The sequence below is a fragment of the Calonectris borealis genome, chromosome 7 (genome assembly GCF_964195595.1).
Source record: "Calonectris borealis chromosome 7, bCalBor7.hap1.2, whole genome shotgun sequence".
In the NCBI taxonomy this organism is placed as follows: domain Eukaryota; kingdom Metazoa; phylum Chordata; class Aves; order Procellariiformes; family Procellariidae; genus Calonectris; species Calonectris borealis.
In genome coordinates this window covers 30,232,331-30,252,292 of record NC_134318.1, presented here as the reverse complement: position 1 = coordinate 30,252,292, position 19,962 = coordinate 30,232,331, and the positions used below count along the sequence as shown (strand labels likewise).

The 19,962-nt window shown below is 44.4% G+C and overlaps 1 protein-coding gene across 2 annotated transcripts in view; it reads right to left on the bottom strand.

Moving 5' to 3' along the window:
- The window catches only part of NEURL1 (neuralized E3 ubiquitin protein ligase 1), a 165,197-nt gene that overhangs the window by 1,472 nt on the left and 143,763 nt on the right, over positions 1-19,962 (bottom strand). For both annotated transcript variants that reach the window (XM_075154977.1, XM_075154978.1), the window contains exons 4-5: positions 16,724-17,404; positions 1,213-1,359 (exon numbers count right to left, since the gene is read on the bottom strand). In XM_075154977.1, coding sequence (XP_075011078.1) covers positions 1,213-1,359; positions 16,724-17,404 — 828 coding nt within the window. The remainder of the gene's footprint in view (positions 1-1,212; positions 1,360-16,723; positions 17,405-19,962) is intronic.

The window sequence follows — 19,962 nt, the reverse complement described above, 5'->3', positions numbered from 1 at the left end:
TGCTCCAGGATCAGGGTCCTTCCTGTGACCTACTGTCCCACTCACCAAGCACTGGTTCACATGCCATGGCTCAGGGCAGCAGAAAGGCAGCATCTGCTGGGATCTGCTGCCCACATACAGCAAACCAAGAGGCAGCTGTTCCCACGCAGCAGGGACAAAGAGCAGTTTCACGTTTTCAAACCACTGTCTAAACATTAACAAAGAAGGAAAAATCAGGAGGGGCGGATCAAGGCATCTGCTTTGAAAAGGGAGAGGCCAGGTGGCACACGGTGGCAGCAACTCCCAAGACAAGCAATGCTTCATCTCTAGGGCCGAGCCAGGGATGTGGGACCACAATGCCTGGCTACAAGTCACCCTGTGTGGATCCTTCAGGACAGTGGTGGGGTGGTACCTGCATGGATAGCATCTAGCTCATAGTGGCTACATTGCTTCGAGAGCTATGAGGGGCTGCAGTAATTATGTTCGCGGCAGATCTGTTATAAGGCCTCCCCAATGAAGACAGATAAGGTAGCAAGATAATGAGAAAATTTCTATTTTTTTCCCCCAAACCCACTAAAAATCTGAACGTTTGCTGTCACCAGTTATTAGACTTGACACTGATAGGTACCTTCAGTGAAAAACACTCTTGGTTTGGACAATGATGTCAAGGACTTGGTAAGTTATATATCCCACCATCAATGCCTTGGGACCATGCAGGTCCCTGGGGTTTTAAAAATGCTGCAGAACAGCCTATCATTTTCTACTGTATGTACATTTATCTAAATCTCACTGGAATTCGTTGGCATATTAGAAATACCAATACTGCCTTTTTCTGAAGAGGGTGGGTGTGTGGAGAGGGAGAGGGGGCAGTAGGCATACCCGTAACTCCAGCCTAAGCTAGCATACAGCACGTCACTGCCGCACAGCTCTCCAGGAGCGGTGCGTCACAGGGCCGCGCACATAACAGAAACTCTGCTGCCTCCCTTGGGACCCTTCATGATGAAAAGGGTTGGAAAAATATTGCTGTCTAGGCATCTAAGCGGCTTCTACATAAAACAGACTGAAAATAGACTTTGCAGAGGCTCTCCCTTCCTCCCCGAGGGAGCTGACAGGAGAGACTGTTGATCGTTGTGGTTTTAGGGTCCTTCTGGGAGACAAGCCCGAGGGAGGGAGTGCAGGAGCAGGCAGAGGGAGGCAAAGGCAAGGCAGAGGGGGGGATCCCAGCACACTTACCACTGATAGAGCTGCAGAGGGGGCCAGAGCCACATGTAGACAATATGGGGTCAGAGACACCGCTGCAGAGGACGGTGGGGGAATTGGGTGTCGATGTGGGCGAGCTTGGTGTGGACAGCCCCAGCCGCTCAGCTAATATGGTGGAACCTGCACCACGAGAAAAGAAACCCACAGTTACTTTTAAAAATCGGGGCTGACGAGGCACTGGGGATATATGACAGGGAGTGCCGCTCTCAGTGCTTCTCAGGATTTGTGTCTCATCAGCATGAAATCTAGGGAAGAGATAAAGGAAAAAAAAAACCGCATATGCCTTTTTAAATGCTAGTAGCTGGCCCTGAAGAGACATTGAGCTCCCACAGCCCCTGAAATTTGCTGGAGCTCCTTTAGTCATCATAACCCTTTGTTTCTGCCCTTAAATATGTCTCAAGTCATTAAGTATGGTTACTTTCCGTATGGTTTCATGCTCATATGCACCCTCAGCACTATGTCCAGCGATGGGCTTGTAGCCAGTAGAGGACACAGCCTGCAGTAGGGTGGGCTGGACTCCAGCACAAGAACGTATCACCTTGTCAAAGCACTCTACACTAACCCACTGCAAAATGCATCAGCCCAGGCTCTGATAAATTCATGCAAAGTCACTCAAGGACTTCCCACACACAAACACGAGCGTTTGGCAATCAGGAAAACTTAGCTCTGCTCACTGCTCTGCCCCTTTTGTAGGGTGGCCTCTGTCAGAGGCCGGGATAGCAGGTGAGAACAGAAATCTGGGTAGAAACCTCTTCAGGCCAGCCAAGAGACAAGATACCAAAATGCATTTGGCTCTGGGATGAACAAGGACACCTCTCCCCGCCCAAACAGGAACAATTTCTCCACTCCCCACATGTCTGGATGTGATGGCTCAAAAGTGCAGAGCCCCTTCAAGTCCCTTCTAGGTGTCCCCAGCTCCACTACCTCCTGCTCCCACTGCCCACCATCACCTCTGGTAGTGTGGTCTGCCAGAAAAGCCAGCTCTGCCCCACAGCCTGCTTGGCACCCTCCCTCCGTCTCAACCTCTTTCTTCTGCTGTTATAATAACTCGTATCTTAAAGCCCCTTCCAGAAAGGAAAATAATGGGAATGCTTAAAACTCTAGCTGCTGCAAAGGTTTTGTAGGGGAATTTCATTGTTAATGATGCAGCCTGGTCTTCAGTAAGACAGTGGTGAGACAGCAGCATACACGTGCATGAACCAAGGTATGGTTTCTTGGCGGTAAGAACAAGTTTGCCTATGGTTTTAAAGTTAAAGTTTAGTTCCCCAGCTGAGGAGACAACCAGGGTAACTCCAAATCAGAACTAAAATGCTGAGACTTCTTCATGTTACCATATAAGGAGCCGAGAGACACAGAGGGTTTGGATCCGCAGTGTCCTCGATGAGTCGGAGGCTACTCTCTAGAGAAAACACAGCAGTAGGAGGCCAGGAAAACCCCGTGCACCAGAAAGGTCCTTCAGTTCCTATTTGCAGGGAGGCTACCGAGCCAAGGAGGACCAAACCTGGGAAGCGGGGACTCCAAGTGCCAACTGCGGATTGTGCAAAAAAAGCAAAAGCACAGCAGCAGCTGATGCCAGATTCTCCTGCCCTTTTTAGCAGAACAAGACTGAGCAGTTTAAGTGTAGCACAGGGACTGAGGGAGGGTCATGTTTGGGTCGAAATCTGTTCTGAGGACTGCGTACGGGAGAATAAGCAATTCGCTTCAGCCTTCAGTCCCTCAGTTTTACCCCTCTTCAAATGAGGAGCGCTTTGCTCACAGGCAAAATCTGAAGTTGAATTGGGCTCTGTAAAGGCCTTTGGGTCTCTCACACTTGAGATGCTGCAGAGAGGCACCTCTTTTATCACACAGACGGGAGCTGAGGCTGGAGTTTAGCTCAGTAAATATGCAAAGAGAATGATGCAGCCTCTAATGACAGCCACTAGCAATGGCCCTTCCCCTCCAATCTGACAGATGACCATAGCAGAAAACTTGCCCTGTGGGTAAACACGGTGTAAACAGGCCCAGCCGGGGCACAGATTTCAGCTCATTCACTGCACACGGAAAAAATATGAACACTGAGCAGCTGAACAAGTTTTTCAAGCCTTCCCTCTCCTCCCTGCAGCCTGGAGACATTTCTTCTATTCGGCTGACACACAGCACGTTGCATTTCTAACACCAACCTGGTCATTTCATTAAATGCAAAATAAAGACTATTAAGAGCATTTTTTTCTGGGCTAATAGAATTTGGAGGTGCCCCAAGTGTCACAGAGTATGAACTGATGAAGCATGCTGGCAGGAGTGCAAATGGCCTCTCCACAGTGCAAGGAGAGCTTGTCAGTGCAGAAACCAAAATCTTCTCAGGTTGTGGCCGGTCTGAGTCCCAAAATGGCCTTACCCAAGTCCCAAGGACCAGCACCCTTCCCAATTCCTTCTCCTAACACAAGGCGCAGCTCTTGACTTTTCTCCAGCATAAATACAGAGCTTTGTTTAAGACAATCTGAGTTCCTACCAGACAAGACACACTTCTCCCTTGGTGACAGAATAATCAACATAAGACATGTTACTCACGCTGTTAATATATTGCTGGATGGTGTGCAGATACCATGACAAGGAGCATGGAATGAGATCATGTGCAGGGTGGAATGAGTGTGGCCAGCTTGGCTTAACTAAAACCAGATACATGTGCTCAAGGCCAAACATGCTCATTGTGTGCACAGAGCTCCCACCAAGAGCTAGCTTTCAAACCGTGATTCTAAAACATTAAATAATTCTAAATAAATCAATTTAAATAATGATTTAGAAACATTCTTCCTCTCTGTGAAGCCCACAGGTAAATTGTCTCTGCTGCTAACTTGTCTCATGCTTGAGCTCAAGCACACTGGAATCACCTTTAAATGGGTTTTGAATCAATTCCATTTGCTGTTTTATCTTTGCAAAGTCCAATTATTAGCAAAATCCAATGCAGATTGACTCCTTCTCTGTACTTCTGTCATCACTCTGGGAGAGGTGCAAATAAACAAACCTATATGTCCACCCACAAAAGGAAAGAGAATATTATACTTTCAGTAGAAGAGACTATTACCGTGGAATGTACAGACAACAACATGCCAGGAAAGGCTGCTAGTATGCTAAAGGTTTGTAATTCAAAATGGTCTTGCCAAACTGGAAATAGGATCAGAAATAAATGGGATGGTATTCAACACGATCAAATGCAAAATGAAGCAGAGATAATCAGCTACCCAAATACAGGACAGGGAATTAGTCCATTCAATCACAAATACAGCTGTCCTACAGAAAAAGGCCTGGGGATTGCTGGAGGTCACCAGATGATCATAAATCAACAATGCCGTCCTGTTATGAAAAGGTTGTGCCAATCCAGGGTCATATGAGGCTGGTTAAGGACTGGAGCAGGAGCCTGGAGGCACTGTGGTACCTCTGTCCCTAGAAATACTCAAAACTCGACTGGACATGGTCTTGTGCTAACTTGGAAGTTAGCCCTGCTTTGAGCAGGAGGTTGGATTAGATAATTCCTAGGGGTTCCTTCCAGCCTAAAATGCTGCATGATTCTATGATTTTAAGATGGCAACATTTTTCACAGGCTGCTAAAAGGAAAGAAGAAACAATCTGTTCTTCGTGAAAGTTCTGGATAAGACAAGAAATCATGGGTTCGGACTCCTAAGGTATTCAGGTTAGACCTTATTCAGATAGTGAAGCACTGTAAAGCAACCAGACTTCCTAGAGAGACTATAGCATCTCCATCATTAGAGCTCTTTAAGAACAGGAAGGTGAGATATGTAGTCCCTTGGGATCCCATCGAGCATTTATGATTTTTGTGAAAGTTGTTATCTGTATCTGTAATTGCCCTTTTCTAGAATGTCCTAACTGTGACCAAAATACAGCAGCTGTGGCCCTCAAAGATGCTTTTGGCTCTCTGTGTCTATTGTGGTGAACAGGGTGGTTTCCCAGAACATTGCAATCCGCTCTCAGGGGATAGCTCCTGAGGCTGTCCCAACTTTTAATCAGACATCTTTTTACTCATCTCTCTTAATGGCAGCTGTCTGGGGAGAGCTGTGCCGCTGAAGGATTTATGTTGGTAAGAAGGCCAGATGCTATGTCAATACTCCCTAAAAATACAGAAAAATTTCAATTAACTCTCCCCCTTAATTCATTTATTAAAATATTATTTCTACATTTCTTTCTCATAACAAAATGGTTATGTTGACCTGCTTATTACTGCGTAGGCCCCAGAGAGAGAATCGGAAAACAATCACAACAATAAAATCAGGTGGGAAGAGCAATGTGCTGTCTGTATTCTCCTTCTGAGCATGCTTAGGGGCATTTGCTATGATGCAAGTAAACCCCCAGGGCATCTCTGTGGCCTGAGCAGGGAGTAGCTGCCACAAATCTGTTCTGCAGCTATTCCCAACCCATTGCTAGCAAGCAGTCTATTAAGACTCCCAGACTCAAACTACAGTTGAGATGGAGAGAAAAGTAAAGTAATGCCAAAGAGCATGTTGCTTCCTTATTACTGTTGACTTTGCATCACTGAAGGTTGGGAAACTACCAGTTTAAGGAGTTCATAACACATTTCTTAACCTGCTATGTATTCCTGAGAGACGTGATAGAGGGGCAGGGCCATTCCTGGGACTCAAATGGTGACAACAGACTGAACTCCATCAGATTATGAAAAACATCCATCAGCCAGTGAAAGGTACCCAGTAACTTCTTTGGATTTGACCAGGGCATTCCTCATACTGTCCCAGTGTGGGCAGGAGCATTCACGTTGAGAAGGAGACAAAAGTAAGACTCTACCCATTTTACTAACTCTCTGTCTCCTCTCTTATACCCTTCCCCCTCAAAATTAAGTTCAACATTATATAGTCCCGTTGCACTTTTTCAGATCTTAACCCAAAAGGCCTGCAAGCACAATGTTTCCATCAGAGCACTGGGACTGTGGAAGTCTTGCAGAAACCAGGCTCTACAGGCTGAAAATGTCTGCTGCTTTGAAGTGTAAATGTGGTATTTCATAGTCTGGAGACTTCGCTTTTAAGGAAGAAAAGAAACAAATGAGCAATACCCAGTGTTTGCTGGCTGCAAACAGCAATGAATACCGTGACTTCTGCCCCCAGAATGCTTTCTGGCAATTCCAAACACCATCTCAGGTGGTTCGTCCACCCCCTGCTATTTGCTTTACCTGTCTAGCTTTTAATGACTATTTCACAAGCATTGTAAAAATAATGTATAACCACTCGGTCTGCACTCCAGAGCTATCCTTTTTTCTCCCCTGTGAACCCATCCAACTTAAACTTTGTTTTTGCTGGCTTACAGGATGCTGTCAGTAAATGACCACTACTGTCCAACTCACAGCTCACATAGTTTGATCATTTTCACCTTTTTAATGGGCTTTCCTTACCCATACCCATCTTAAGGACTATGCCAGGGTCTTAACTAAACATTGTACTTAAAAGACAAAATAGGGAAGTCTCCTGCCATAGTTTCTAAGGAAGATAAAGTCTTATGCAACATACTGACTTGCCCATATGCTGAGTACAGCCCCTTCTCTTTTTGTAACACATTTGCTGCATGAATAGGATATCTGATAAATATCAGGTAATTGCCAATAGTAATCACAGATTTTCAATGTTGTTCCATCCATCCGCAGGTCGCAGAGCTTCTAATACACAGTGGAAAAGATTAGAACAGCTGCTGAAATCTGGCTGCAGCCTTCAACTGGCATATTTAAGGGTGCTCAAGAGAGCTGCGCACTTCTCATACATTTTAGTCCAGTGAGTACTGGGCACCTGACAGTCATAGTCATTTAGATCCCTTTCAAAACTCTCAACTTGATTTCCCTTTCTTAGGAGCCAGATTTTTAAGCCTGTCAGCTAAAACGATTCTCCTATCTCAAAAACTGCTCAATATCCATTCTCACATTTAACACTCTCAATGTATCAGGGCCATTGATTTTGTTATCTAAATAGGATCAAGGTTCTTTCAAAAATCTGGCACATTTGTGGGTACTGAGCTCATGTGAACATCTGCCTATGGAGGTCCATCCCATAACACGTGGGCTCCTGCAGTGTGAGTGAGCCGTGATGTTACTGAGACTGGATACCAGAACAACTTAACCCTGTAAAGAGTCATATCTTTGCTTAATCTTATCAACTACGCATCTTTGGCTTTATAGTGACCACTAGTATGTGAACATCCTTGATAAATAACCATGTGCAAGACTGGTAGGACTGGGACCTCAATTTTGGCCCTTACTATTATTTTACTGGAAAATCTCCTACATACATCTTTTTTTTTCTGCTCATGGATGTAGCTTGTGTAGAACTCTCCCACTTTATTTTTTCCTCTATTCATCCTCCCATTTCAGAAAAAGTAGAGAGATACTTTTAACTATTAGAGAATGCAGACTGGTGGAATTACAGAGCTATTTCGCATATTACAAGAGCAAAAGCCCATATCGAAGATGCAGTGGGGAACCTGGGACAATACACTAAACATGTATTCTCTTGACCTTGCAATCTAGTGGCAAAACACAGTGTACTGAGATCTCCTGGGTACGTAATTCTGTCTTTTCCCAGGAAGAAAGATGAAGTTTCTGTCTTTGGATATTCCCCAGGCAGATGTCAGACTAACACCTCTCCCTTCACGCTGATAATAGGAACCTTGGTATTCCATCAGTGGCACATCCACTAAAAGGTGGGTTTTACCAAGACAAACTTTGCAAGAGCTAAATCCTTCCACGTTTTATTTCAGTAACTGGTTTTCACTAATGCAAATGTTCCATCAGCTGTAGAGAGAGCTGCAAACACCAAACACGGTTTCAGCAAGACAATCTCAATACTAAAATGACAGCCCTACCCACAGTGTGTTCTCTGCTCCAAAGAGCAGCCGTATACATTTCTGCACGTTATCACATTTTCTTGCCTCCAGCTAAGGCTGCAGGAGAGCTTTTCTGTCCCCCAGGGCCACTCAGGTCTTGCCCAACAGGGACTTTTGAATCCATCATGCTACAACAAAGGAACAAAGCACCTGTTGCTGCCTGGGCACATGGTAGTTAAAGATCAACAATAATGTTAGGGAAGGATGTAAGCATATCCATCACTTCTGAATGCTATAAAATACACGTATTTACACAGCCATTTGTTATGTTCCCACGGTGATGGGAACAATACTGCATTGACCAGAAACCAGAACTTCCTTCCCCTTGGGCTCTATGTTTTTTGGCCAACCATGCTCTCAGCCTCTATGCCGCAACTCATCTGTGCCTCTCAGGTGCCAACATCAGTTGATGATCCATGGGGTTTTTTGCATTCAAGTATTTCCTGGGGGATTTTAAAACTGTTCCGAACAGAACAGTATTACTTTTTGTTCTTTACAAGCCCGTGAAAACATAAGGGATTTTGCATTATGCTACAGAAATGTCCAGAAATAGGTCAAAAAGCAGCCTGGCAGATTTTGCATGCAAAACCATACGGCCTGTGTTTGCAGATGGGTGTCAGACAACCACTGTTCAGGGAAGTAAAAGTTAAATCCAAACCACATGGAGAACAGCAGTTCAGACGTCCATGTGGATCAGAAAAGGAGCGTACTTTATGGTTTCACTGGAGCATTGCTGTCTGCTGTGTCCAGAAGGGCAGCAGGGCACCAGCACATCTATTACCCTCCTGCAGTCATATGTATACTCCAGTTAAGCAGGAGAAATATGAACGCTCCAGACACCAGAGAATTTTTGACGCAGCAACTCCCACAGTCCAAGCCCAAAGTGCTGTCTGAAAGCAAAGAGCACACAGCAAACTTACCAGGTATCTTTCCTGACCTGATAGGTGAAGTTCAGCGACTGCTCAACACTTCATCCTGCAAAATCCTGAGGGCATGGACACCATGCAATGAACACCTAGCTGAACTGAAGTGAAAGAGCCTCTAATGGGGCTCCATCTCTCAGCCTGAGAAATACTAGACCAACAAAGCGCCTGGACAGATACTTAGATCAATAAGAGGTAAAAAAAGAAGCTTGGATTGAGTAGCTGAACCGCATGAAAAATGAGAGTTGGTGCTTCCGTCTTGTTTAAGAAAAACAAACCAAAAAGCCCTCTAAAAGATTACAGATATTAATTACGCTGACCAAAAATGCTTCTGTTCATAACAGCACCTTTTTCAGCTACATCTCAAAAAGGCCATTTGGCACAGCAAAAGTGGCTCTGTGAGCAAAAGGAAAACTGCTGCCTCACCCAGCACCTTCAAGCTCTGTGCTTCTCCAGGAGGGACATGTATAAATAGGGTGGCAGATTCATACAGGAAACAAATATTTTCACTTTTCTTGGCCAGCACTGCTCTGAATTTCTGTGGGACACTCTGCTGGATGAAAAGGCATCTGACAAAGAAGGAAAAGAAAGAGTTTAGTCTGCTATGTCACTCTCACAGTAGCCAGAATAACTAACTCATGCCAGTGTTAGTTCAAAGTATAGGCAGATTTTATCTGTCCTGACAGACAAGCTGCAATTCAAAGAGGCTGGTATATGATCCCATACCCTGTATATTCACTGTAGACAGGCAAAGGCATTATGAGATAAGGGAGATCTATACATCACTTACTGTGAACACCTCACTGCAGCCAGGGATAGTTTATTATCCGAGTGATGATAATCATTTCTGCTCTTGTGGAGGAGAACGTGCAGAGGACAAGACATTTGCAAGCCCCGTGGCTTTCGCTTAGAGGAAGTCCGCTTGCTTTACCCAGCCTTACCCAGATGCTGGCTGATACCTCAGTACACAGGCTAATGCTCACTGACTTACCTGCAGCAAGTGTGGGTTAATTACGTGTCACGTGTGATGAGATCTTTAGCTGGATGGTACAAAGGTACCAAAGCTGACACTGACCACAAGCATTTGACTGCATCCAATTCTCTGTGACTGTGCAGTTTTCCAAGGCGCAAGTTGTTAAGCAACCTGTCCTCTCTAACACAACAGCTTCCCTTTGTGCTAATTCTCCTTCAAAACAATGAATATAAAACAGGACATGACTGGAGAGCCCTGTGCAGTGCTAGAATCAAGCCTAGAAGTTACGGACACTGTAATGCTCTTGTGCAGCTCTTACAACTTAACATCAGTAATGTGTACTTCACCTGCAATGAAAGATAAAACCATGCATGATAAGAGGGTTTATGAAGAGACATCAATTAATACAAGTGGATTTCTTTCCAAGAGGCACTGAATATTAACCCTCTTCCTTCCCCCCAGTTTCTTACACCATAAAATACCATGTACCCTGCAGTGCATAGGAAGTCCAGGCACTTAAGTGCCACACAACACAGGCCTGTTAGATCCCAATCAGCTTAATGAGTGCATTTTCCATACAAGTGGGAAATGTTTCCAAAGCAAAAAAAAAAAAACATGGACGATAAAACTCTGGGGCATTTCTAACTGAGTGCTTGTTAAAGGAAGCAATTCATTATATGCATTTCTGTGCACAATATTATGCATTTATCAGGTTTCTCTTGTGCAGTATTTAACTCGGTGATTTCCATGTCACTGGAATGAACCAAGGCAGAGAAGGATCAAGTTCCGAAACGGGTAACCTACTGGCCACAGGTGAGATCAGAGATGAGAGTGTGTGATTTATTTCTCTCAAACAGAAGCAGCGTATAAATTTAGAGCTGGAGAACCAAAATCCTGGATTCTCCCTGCCTGTGTGAGAGACTTTTCTACAAACTGTACCTGCTGTCTGCACCATGGGCAGTGTGTATAACAACTGTACACACCAGTGATCATTTAAATATTTTGCATGCTCGCTGCAGTTAATTGTATATGCAAAGTAAGTATATAACTGCACCCAGAGTGGAGAACTTTTTCAGAAGAGACAGGTGCTCTGTCATGGGATGTTGGAGTCCTGGGACAGTCAGGGAACAACTGGCCAGCTCTTCCTTCCTCGCCTCCCCAGTTTTGAGCTCATTGACCAATTTCAAGAAAGTCTGAAAGAAGGATGGAAACCTCAACAACAACTGATTTCTAAATATCTTGCAACAGGCAGCTAAGCAGGAGCCCCAACTCAGTGCTCCCGGTAAAGGAGGCAGGAGAGCTTAGCCCACACACACTCTGCATTTACCCCGCATGGATGTGAATACAGACTTACCCACACCAAATGCTGGCTCTTGGGTTGTTTTTTTCAGCCCTAATGCTGGCTCTTGGCCAGTATTAGGAACATCCAGAGAGCCGCAACATTGTGCAGCTTTCTGGTGGGGCTGGAGTTATTGAAGTGCATGGATAGAAAGGACACAGATAAGTTGGCAACTCAGCTTCATTAGTATGACTGTTGGTGGAACATGTTATTTCATTGCTCAGAAGAAAACTTCAATATTACTGGAACGGATGAAATTCACAAGGGAAACCACACCAAAAAAAACAAAATAAAGGAGACGAAGGAAGATGTTTTACATGCTGGTGATTCACTCTGAGACAAAAGAAAATGAAAGAACATCCCTAACCATTTGGATCCCCAAATACTAAATATATAACCTTATTGCTATGATAGCTCTTCCAGACATGAGTCATACATTTTAAAACCTTATGGGGTCGATCAATTTAACTTCATAAATGAATTACACCACCAAAACCAGACCAAAACCAGACCAATGTATCCAGACTGGCTCATTTCAACCTTTCAGAGCTGTCGATAAAACTGTGTGTGAGCTGAAATGCTTACCAGCAAAAGCTGAAAGCAGTAAATCAAATTTAATAGGCTGGTTTTGTCGACTGTACAGGAATGATGCCTGAAAAAAACCAACCCAAGCCTGAACTAATGGAATTCCTAAAGGATATGCAAAGACTGTTTCATTTCTACATGCCTGATGTTCTGTGTTTCTGTTTGGTTGTCCTATGCACATAACCTACAGAATTTCTGAATTAAGACCAGCACTTTACATATAAAATATTTAGAAAGGCTTCCAATCCTGACAAAAAGATCTATTGCCTCCCTCAACAGCTGGTTCCTGTAGTTAATTGCCCTCACTTATGTTTAATTTAAATTTGTGTCCCTTCATTTTCCAGCAGCTTGATATTTTTTATGCTATTATCTGCTACATTAAAGTGCCCTCCTCTTTCATTTATCTTCCCTCCAGGTCAAGCTGCCTTTTAACCTTTTCTTTGCAACAAATTGACATCCTTCTACCTCCCACTAGAGAGGACTGTGGCCTCCACAGGCTATCGAGGTGCTTAGGTTTCCTTTATTTTCCTTTTGCTGGGGTGACATAAAGAAAAATAGTGTTTCCAACCTCATCTTTATTTTCTGCTTTTTTATTTCTCCTACAGCAAATATATTGCCAGTATATGATGCCAGATTGACAAGATGGAAACAGAAGTCAGAATTCTTTTCTATAAAACCAACCCCACACTGCCCTCTTCTCTTACAGAGTTCTGTAAGACTATCAGCCTGGGTAGAGATGCTCTCTCCTGATATTTAGACTAGGAAATAAATGTTGTATCCCCAACACTGTGGAGTAACTGCCAGCAGCAAATGTCAGCTTCTGTGGTAAAGCCACAAGCCAAGACACACCTGAGCTTGGTCCCGCTCTGGGTCAGGACCAAATAACTAATCCCAAGGTGTGAAATGTAGTATCCAGTGATAAATACCCTGAGCCATCTTGTTCTCTGAGTCAAAAAAAAACCTTCTCTAGGTGCAAGAGTGGCATTGTTGCTCTCCACCTTCTCCATCCTCCAAACGAAACAGAAAAGCTGGAGAGGAAGCAAAACTAGCAACTTTAATTTCATTTTATAGTTGGCTGTAGTGCTGATGTTCCCTTAACGCTGCATAAGATTGCTTTGATTAATCTAATAATGGTATGCCCCCAGAAATAGAATGACATCTGCTGTTTAAGACAGGTTTGGTACAATTATGCCTCTTGCAGTATTTGTGTCTCATGTCTTTCAAGGATATAGAACTTCACTTTTTCCATTAAAACTAGAAAAAGATGACTATAAACATGTCTTCTCCTGTGATATAAAGCTCAAACTACAAAAGATGGATCACACAAAATTGCTCTTGTTTGCATTCTGAAGACAGAGCTTGTCATTAGAAAGATGAACACTTTATATTCTTCTTTCTTACATTTTCTAGTATTATAATGACAGATATTATGGCAAGCAACATAATCTGTTCCACTGTAGTGCAAACAGTGCACATCACCTCCCTAATAACATTGCAAAAGCTAGAGATGAGAGTTCATTATTTTCTTTGCCTTCTGTCAGTATATTGCTAATCCATATAATTACTGCAGTTGCAGAGCTGTGCAGTGTTGGGACAGCGTCAGTGCTCTTCTCTGGGCAGCTGCACTGTACTGATGTTGGGACTGTACTGCTCCCAGCATTGTTATACTGGAAACATAGGTCTGAAAAGCTCTATTTGTATTTTAATACCTGTTAAAGATTATAGGCAAGCTCTAATTTTATAGCTTTTAACTGGGAGATAGCAGCTGCCCAAGCTGACGTGGATAAAGCTGTACACTCAGCAGGGTGCCTTGAGAGAGACAAGGTCAGCAAGTCCAGTTCTTTTCACTTACATCTCACTTAAGAACAATAGCCCATTTTCAGCTTCTCCTCCAGTGACTGAGGCCAGAAAAGTCTGTCATGTGGTCACAAGTACGGGTAGCGAGGAGTTTTCCAACTCAGCAGATTTCACTTCATGGATCCAAACACAGATCTATCTAAAACATGCCCTGGGAGTGTTCTGGTTTGGGCTGAACTTGTGAGCAGGTAGGGAGGACATACACAGGGACTAGGAAATTATTTGCTTAGCAGGTGGTTTGCCCAGGATGCAGAAGGCCTGCGTTCAAGTCCATGTTCTGTTGGATTCTGCATGAGGATGTAATTCTGTCCCTCTGGTGAGACACACCCTCTCTACCCTGTTTCAGGACCTACTGCAAACAGACTAGTCGCTTTGTGCAAAAACTGCCAGAATTAGTGATCTCATATGAAAGGAAGCACTGGACGACGACTTAGTTTTACCAGCAGCTCAATGACCTGAAGATGTTTTCTTTCTAATGTATACAGGAGCATTTAATCTCTTACTTTACTGGTATCTGTTTGACTTCACCTACCATTATCACAATGACATGTTGGTGGGGAGCAGAGCTAGCCATGGATTATGTACAGTACACACAACAAATGTAATCAGGCTGAATTATCAGGGATTGAGTCTTAGGCTCCTGGAAATAAATTGCAGTATTACATTTGTCATCTGTGAGCCTTTAACAATCACACAACACTCACAGAATAGGCCTATGGTCAACTTTAAGCAAATTATATAGGGCACTTCAGACTGTGATTAAGGTGAACTGGACCCTGCAGAGACATGTGTGTGTTCACCACAATTCACCTTTAAAGACTGTCTATAAATCCTGAAAAAGGAGATTTTTGTTGGCTTTTGGTTGTTTTTTTTTCCCTGTTGGGTGAGAGGTGTATTTTAATAGAATCATAGAATCATAGAATCATTTAAGTTGGAAAAGACCTTTAAGATCATCGAGTCCAACCGTATGGTGCCAAGTCCACCACTACACCATGTCCCTAAGCGCCACATCTACACGTCTTTTAAATACCTCCAGGGATGGTGACTCAACCACTTCCCTGGGCAGCCTGTTCCAAAGCTTGACAACCTTTTGGTGAAGAAATTTTTCCTAATACCCAGTCTGAACCTCCCCTGGTGCAACTTGAGGCCATTTCCTCTCGTCCTATCACTTGTTACTTGGGAGAAGAGACCAACACCCACCTCGCTACAACCTCCTTTCAGGTAGCTGTAGAGCACGATGAGGTCTCCCCTCAGCCTCCTCTTCTGCAGGCTAAACCCCAGTTCCCTCAGCTGCTCCTCATAAGACTTGTGCTCCAGGCCCTTCACCAGCTTCGTTGCCCTTCTCTGGACACACTCCAGCACCTCAATGTCTGTCTTGTAGTAAGGGGCCCAAAACTGAACACAGTATTCGAGGTGCGGCCTCACCAGTGCCAAGTACAGGGGGACAATCACTCCCCTGCTCCTGCTGGCCACACTATTTCTGATACAGGCCAGGATGTCATTGGCCTTCTTGGCCACCTGGGCACACTGCTGGCTCATATTCAGCCAGCTGTTGACCAACACCCTCAGGTCCTCTTCTGCCAGGCAGCTTTCCAGCCACTCTTCCCCGAACCTGTAGCGTTGCATGGGGTTGTTGTGAAACCAAGTGCAGGACCCGGCACTTGGCCTTGTTGAACTTCATACAATTGGCCTCAGCCCATCGATCCAGCCTGTCCAGGTCCCTCTGCAGAGCCTTCCTACCCTCGAGCAGATGAACGCTCCCACCCAACTTGGTGTCATCTGTGAAGTTACTGAGGGAGAACTCAATCCCCTCGTCCAGATCATTGATAAAGATATTGAACAGAACTGGCCCCAACACTGAGCCCTGGGGAACACCGCTTGTGACCGGCCGCCAACTGGATTTAACTCCAGTCACCACGACTCTTTGGGCCCCGCCATCCAGCCAGTTTTTTACCCGGTGAGGATTTGAAGCAAAAAGGAATATAAGTATAATTAAAGTTATATGAATATAACAGTATAAATAAGAAAGGAGCATTTTTAAATCATCTCCAGTTAGGGGAGTACCAGGAATTACATCATGTTCTCAGAATCCATCATTTACTTTCTGACACTGACACCGACACCAGCAAAACCATGATATGGTCCAAATCCATAGCCAAACACCTCCTACACTTGTGTCCAATATACACACACAGAAAAAAAAATCAGTTTGATCCTAAGCAAAAGCTATTTCAAGGCTTCTCCCTCCACACCTTCAAAACATGACTTTCAGCATTTAAATGAAGTACTTCAGTTAACAGAGCTTAAAAACAGAGCAAAAATACCAAGAGAAAGAGGCCAGCTCTTGAGAGGTCCATCAACCTGTATGAGCTACGCTGCCTTAACTAAGGCTGGAGGACAAGGAAACCCCTCTCCTGTTGAGCCGGTCAGTGCCACGCTCCGTGCACCGCTGGGATCGTGAGGCACAGGGCTTCCTCTCTGCCTGCTAGGCTGCCTCTCACACAGGAGCCTGGGGAAGCAAAGGGACCGCTCTTTTTAGGAATCGGTCATGCCAGGTAGCTAACACACAGAAAAGGGAATCAGGTCTCATTTCTTCTGCTGGATATGCCCTGCATTCACCCAGCCCAAAGCACCTCTCCTCCCCCTTCCTTGTTTCTGTACTTCAATGGAGGTCTTTGAGGCTTAATTCATTACCTGAAAAGAGCTTTGAGACCATCAAGTGCAGGATGCCAGAGAAGTGCAAAGAGGTAATTCTTGTAACTCATATCCACATGCTACGTATGTGCCTTTGTACATTTTTTTTTCCTTTTATAAAAACAAAATGTGTACCTGATCCTAGAGCAGGGAGAGAGCCATTCATTCCCTCCGCCCTTCCCCCGCCAGGCATGCCACCTTGCTGTTTTGTGCGTGAGGTTTGAAAAAGGGGGTCTGACATACCCAACAATCGAATTTGCGTGACCGCGCCGTGTAAAACGAAGAACATCCAGAGGGGCTGGGAACAGTCCACGCAGACCTGCATGCCAGTGCCAGCACCGTTGTGACTCAAGTGCAGCTCACCATCCGAATTCACCATAAATCCCAGGATGTCTCCGCTTTGGAGGGGCACCACGACTCGGCAGATGGCCCAGAACTCCTTTCGGTCAACCAAGGACTCGGGGTTATAGGGGAGGTCACTGGGGCGCAAGGTGCTGGGGTCGCAGGACGTCACCCCGTAGGACAGCGTCCCCGTGCGCACAGCGCTGGACTTGTTGATTTTGACGAAAATGGTTTCATTGATCCGAAGGGGTCTGCTGGTGAAAACCAAAGTCCTCTCCTCCCGGGCATGCTCCAGACGGGCCACGGTTTGGTCGTCGAGGATTTTGACATGGGGTCCCCGGAGGTGGTGGAAGCGGAGGTCGCTCTCCAGCTGGGAGGGGAGGAGGTGGGAGTGCTGGGAGTTGAGGGAGTTCTGCGGTATGGGACATGTGGTGGCCGTCACATGGAAGGTCTCCTCCTGCAGGTTGAGGTCACACAGGCTGACCGAGAGGCGCGTGTCCTCCGTCTCCCGCCGCAGCGAGGGCCGGCGGATGGCGGTGAAGGAACGGGGCCGCAGGCAGTCGGGAGGAATGATTTCACTATCTGCAGGGAGAGAGAAAACAAAAAAGGGGTCACCTCAGAGAAAATGAAAACGTCCAGGAGTTTGCAAATTGCTGTTGGTTTGATTGATATGTTTAAAAGGGAAAATGAGAGACCTGCTGCCATTAATAAATTTTCCCCTTTAAAATATGGAAGCAGAATATCATAAAATGTATTTGCAATCGATTGCTGTTCTTGTACTCTCCCCACAAGCATCATAATTTTCAGCTCCTGAGCAGGCAGACTCAAAATCAATGGAAAGAATTGACCAGGGGAGGATCTCCTTGGAGAGGTGAAGCAGAGGGTAAGTATCTGAAATACACCCTGAACACACCAATCAATATCTATACAGGCTCCGAGTTTTCATGCCCTCTTTATTGTCTCCAGTAATTCTCATAGATCTAGGAAATAAGTATCTAACTACATAATTTTTTTATTTTAAAACAAATGCTATGTTCAGTTCTAATTTATTTATCATCATATGAAATTTAATTAATATTCCTGAATATAATTAATCATTAGTGTTCTGGTGCTCACTGAAAACAGTACAGATATGGATTTCACAGTGCAGAACTTGGGAATATGCAGTTTTCTATAAATAACATACAATCATTTATTATCTCCAAGCCAAACAATTAAAAATCAAATCCACGGATATGTAACAAAGAAAGATTCAAATCCACCAGTGGAAACAGAATTGCACCTTATCTTCTTTGTTAGTCTCACCTGCTGTTTCAAGAGCTAATCATCAATTTATTTGATTCTTTTTCTAAGGAACATAATCACCTGCCTTTAATGCCTAAATTACTTTTATTTAACATATCCTTAGCTGTGCTGTTGCCATAGAAATTTTAAAGAGCAATATACTGAGAAAAAAAAAATTATTTAAATAGATTATAAAAGTAAGCTGAGTTAATGCAAAGATTTATACTTCTGCTTGACTTTCCGAACTCTAAAAGCCCATAGCATCAAGAGACTATTCGCTGTGAGAAAATTGAGCATGTGGGTAGTTCTCTGCAAACGTTGTAATAAGCTATGACCCATACTGACTGTTCCCCTGCGGGAGCTATGGTTGAAGACTGTTGTGGCTTCAAGCCTGGGTCCAAATGACATGGGGAGGGACGACCCTATACAACACAATCCCCCGCAGGTGGCACGAAACAACACCGCCAGACCCCAGCCTGGGACCTGCCGCAAACACGGCACAAGGTGGAACAACAAGAAGAGGCAGAGGAGCAGACACTCGTTCCTAACGCCCTGCTAGGCCCTTGCAGTGGGCACCCCTTCCAGCCACGTATCCTTGGGATTTTCTTTTATGACAACAAAAGAGCAGGAACTCAGGTTATCTGAGGATTTTCCCAATGGGATGCACCCTCTCCCAGTTCACCAGAGTAGTGGCTCTGTACTGGTGTGCCAAGGAAAAATGCCAGCTACTGAATAACCAACATCTCCCGCAATATCTGAGGTCTGACTAACAGCCTTTCCTGCCCTCCTCTTCTGGGAGCCCTGACAAGAGCACACCCACACACAGTTTGGCTTCAGCAGAGCTCTTTGCTGTGCTTAAACTGGATTATTCCAGGCTCCTCTTTAAATAAACTGCTATTACGAGGGAAGCACAGTCTCAAAATAAAAATGGGCTTAGTTTCCCATATTTGATTTTCCCCATACTGATATTTCAGCTTCTCTTCCCAGAAGTTAATTAAAGAAAAGGAGGAATAAATACAATCAGAAATTACCCCAAGTAATGTAGAAGTGGGTCGCTTTGTAATATATGGGCTAGCATTGGCATTGCAAGTACTCCTGCTGGATAGAATTAGACTTATTTTACCCTCCTTTGGCTGGAAACCCACATAGGAGAACAAATTAATACTGGCAGCTGATGACGATCCTTTGGTGTAGGTGAATGGGTAGAGACCTTTCTGAATAGGAACAGAAGGTCCTCTCTATTTTATTCCCTGTAACTATGCATGTGCAGCCTGGCTGACAATTGTGATGTGTGGGTAGCTTGCAGCCAGCGTTTTGAAACAGCTTGTTTTCCACCAGGATGCTTGCATTTCCCTTTGGCTGCTGGACAAAATATCTTTTTCCATCTGAAAAGAGGTTAAGAGAGATGGAGTTCTTCTGCAGACAAGACACATGGCAGTGCTAGCAAACTAGGGTTACACATCCAACTGTTTTACTTAAATCCATCGGTAGGTCAGATGCCTAGCCACATAAGGGATAAGATGTCTCAAGCACGTGGGATTGACTGTGAGACTTAGTTCGTTAATGTTTGCAAATACCCATGGAAGAAAGAATTGCAGTTTACTGGTATCTGAAGTGGGTTTGTGAAAACTTAGAGAGATGAGTCTCTAAGAGATACTGGCCTGCTCCAGGGCTCTATGTTTTTATAAATCACAAGATACCCAGCCAAGGAAGAAAAACAAATCCCATTGAATATAAAGTAAAACAAAAGTGGGATTAATCTTTTGGGGTGGTAGGTAAGTTGGAAATGTGTAACACCATTTACCCAGAATAACTGATAACGGCCAAGGGCTATGAAAGAACAATTCTGGTGAAAT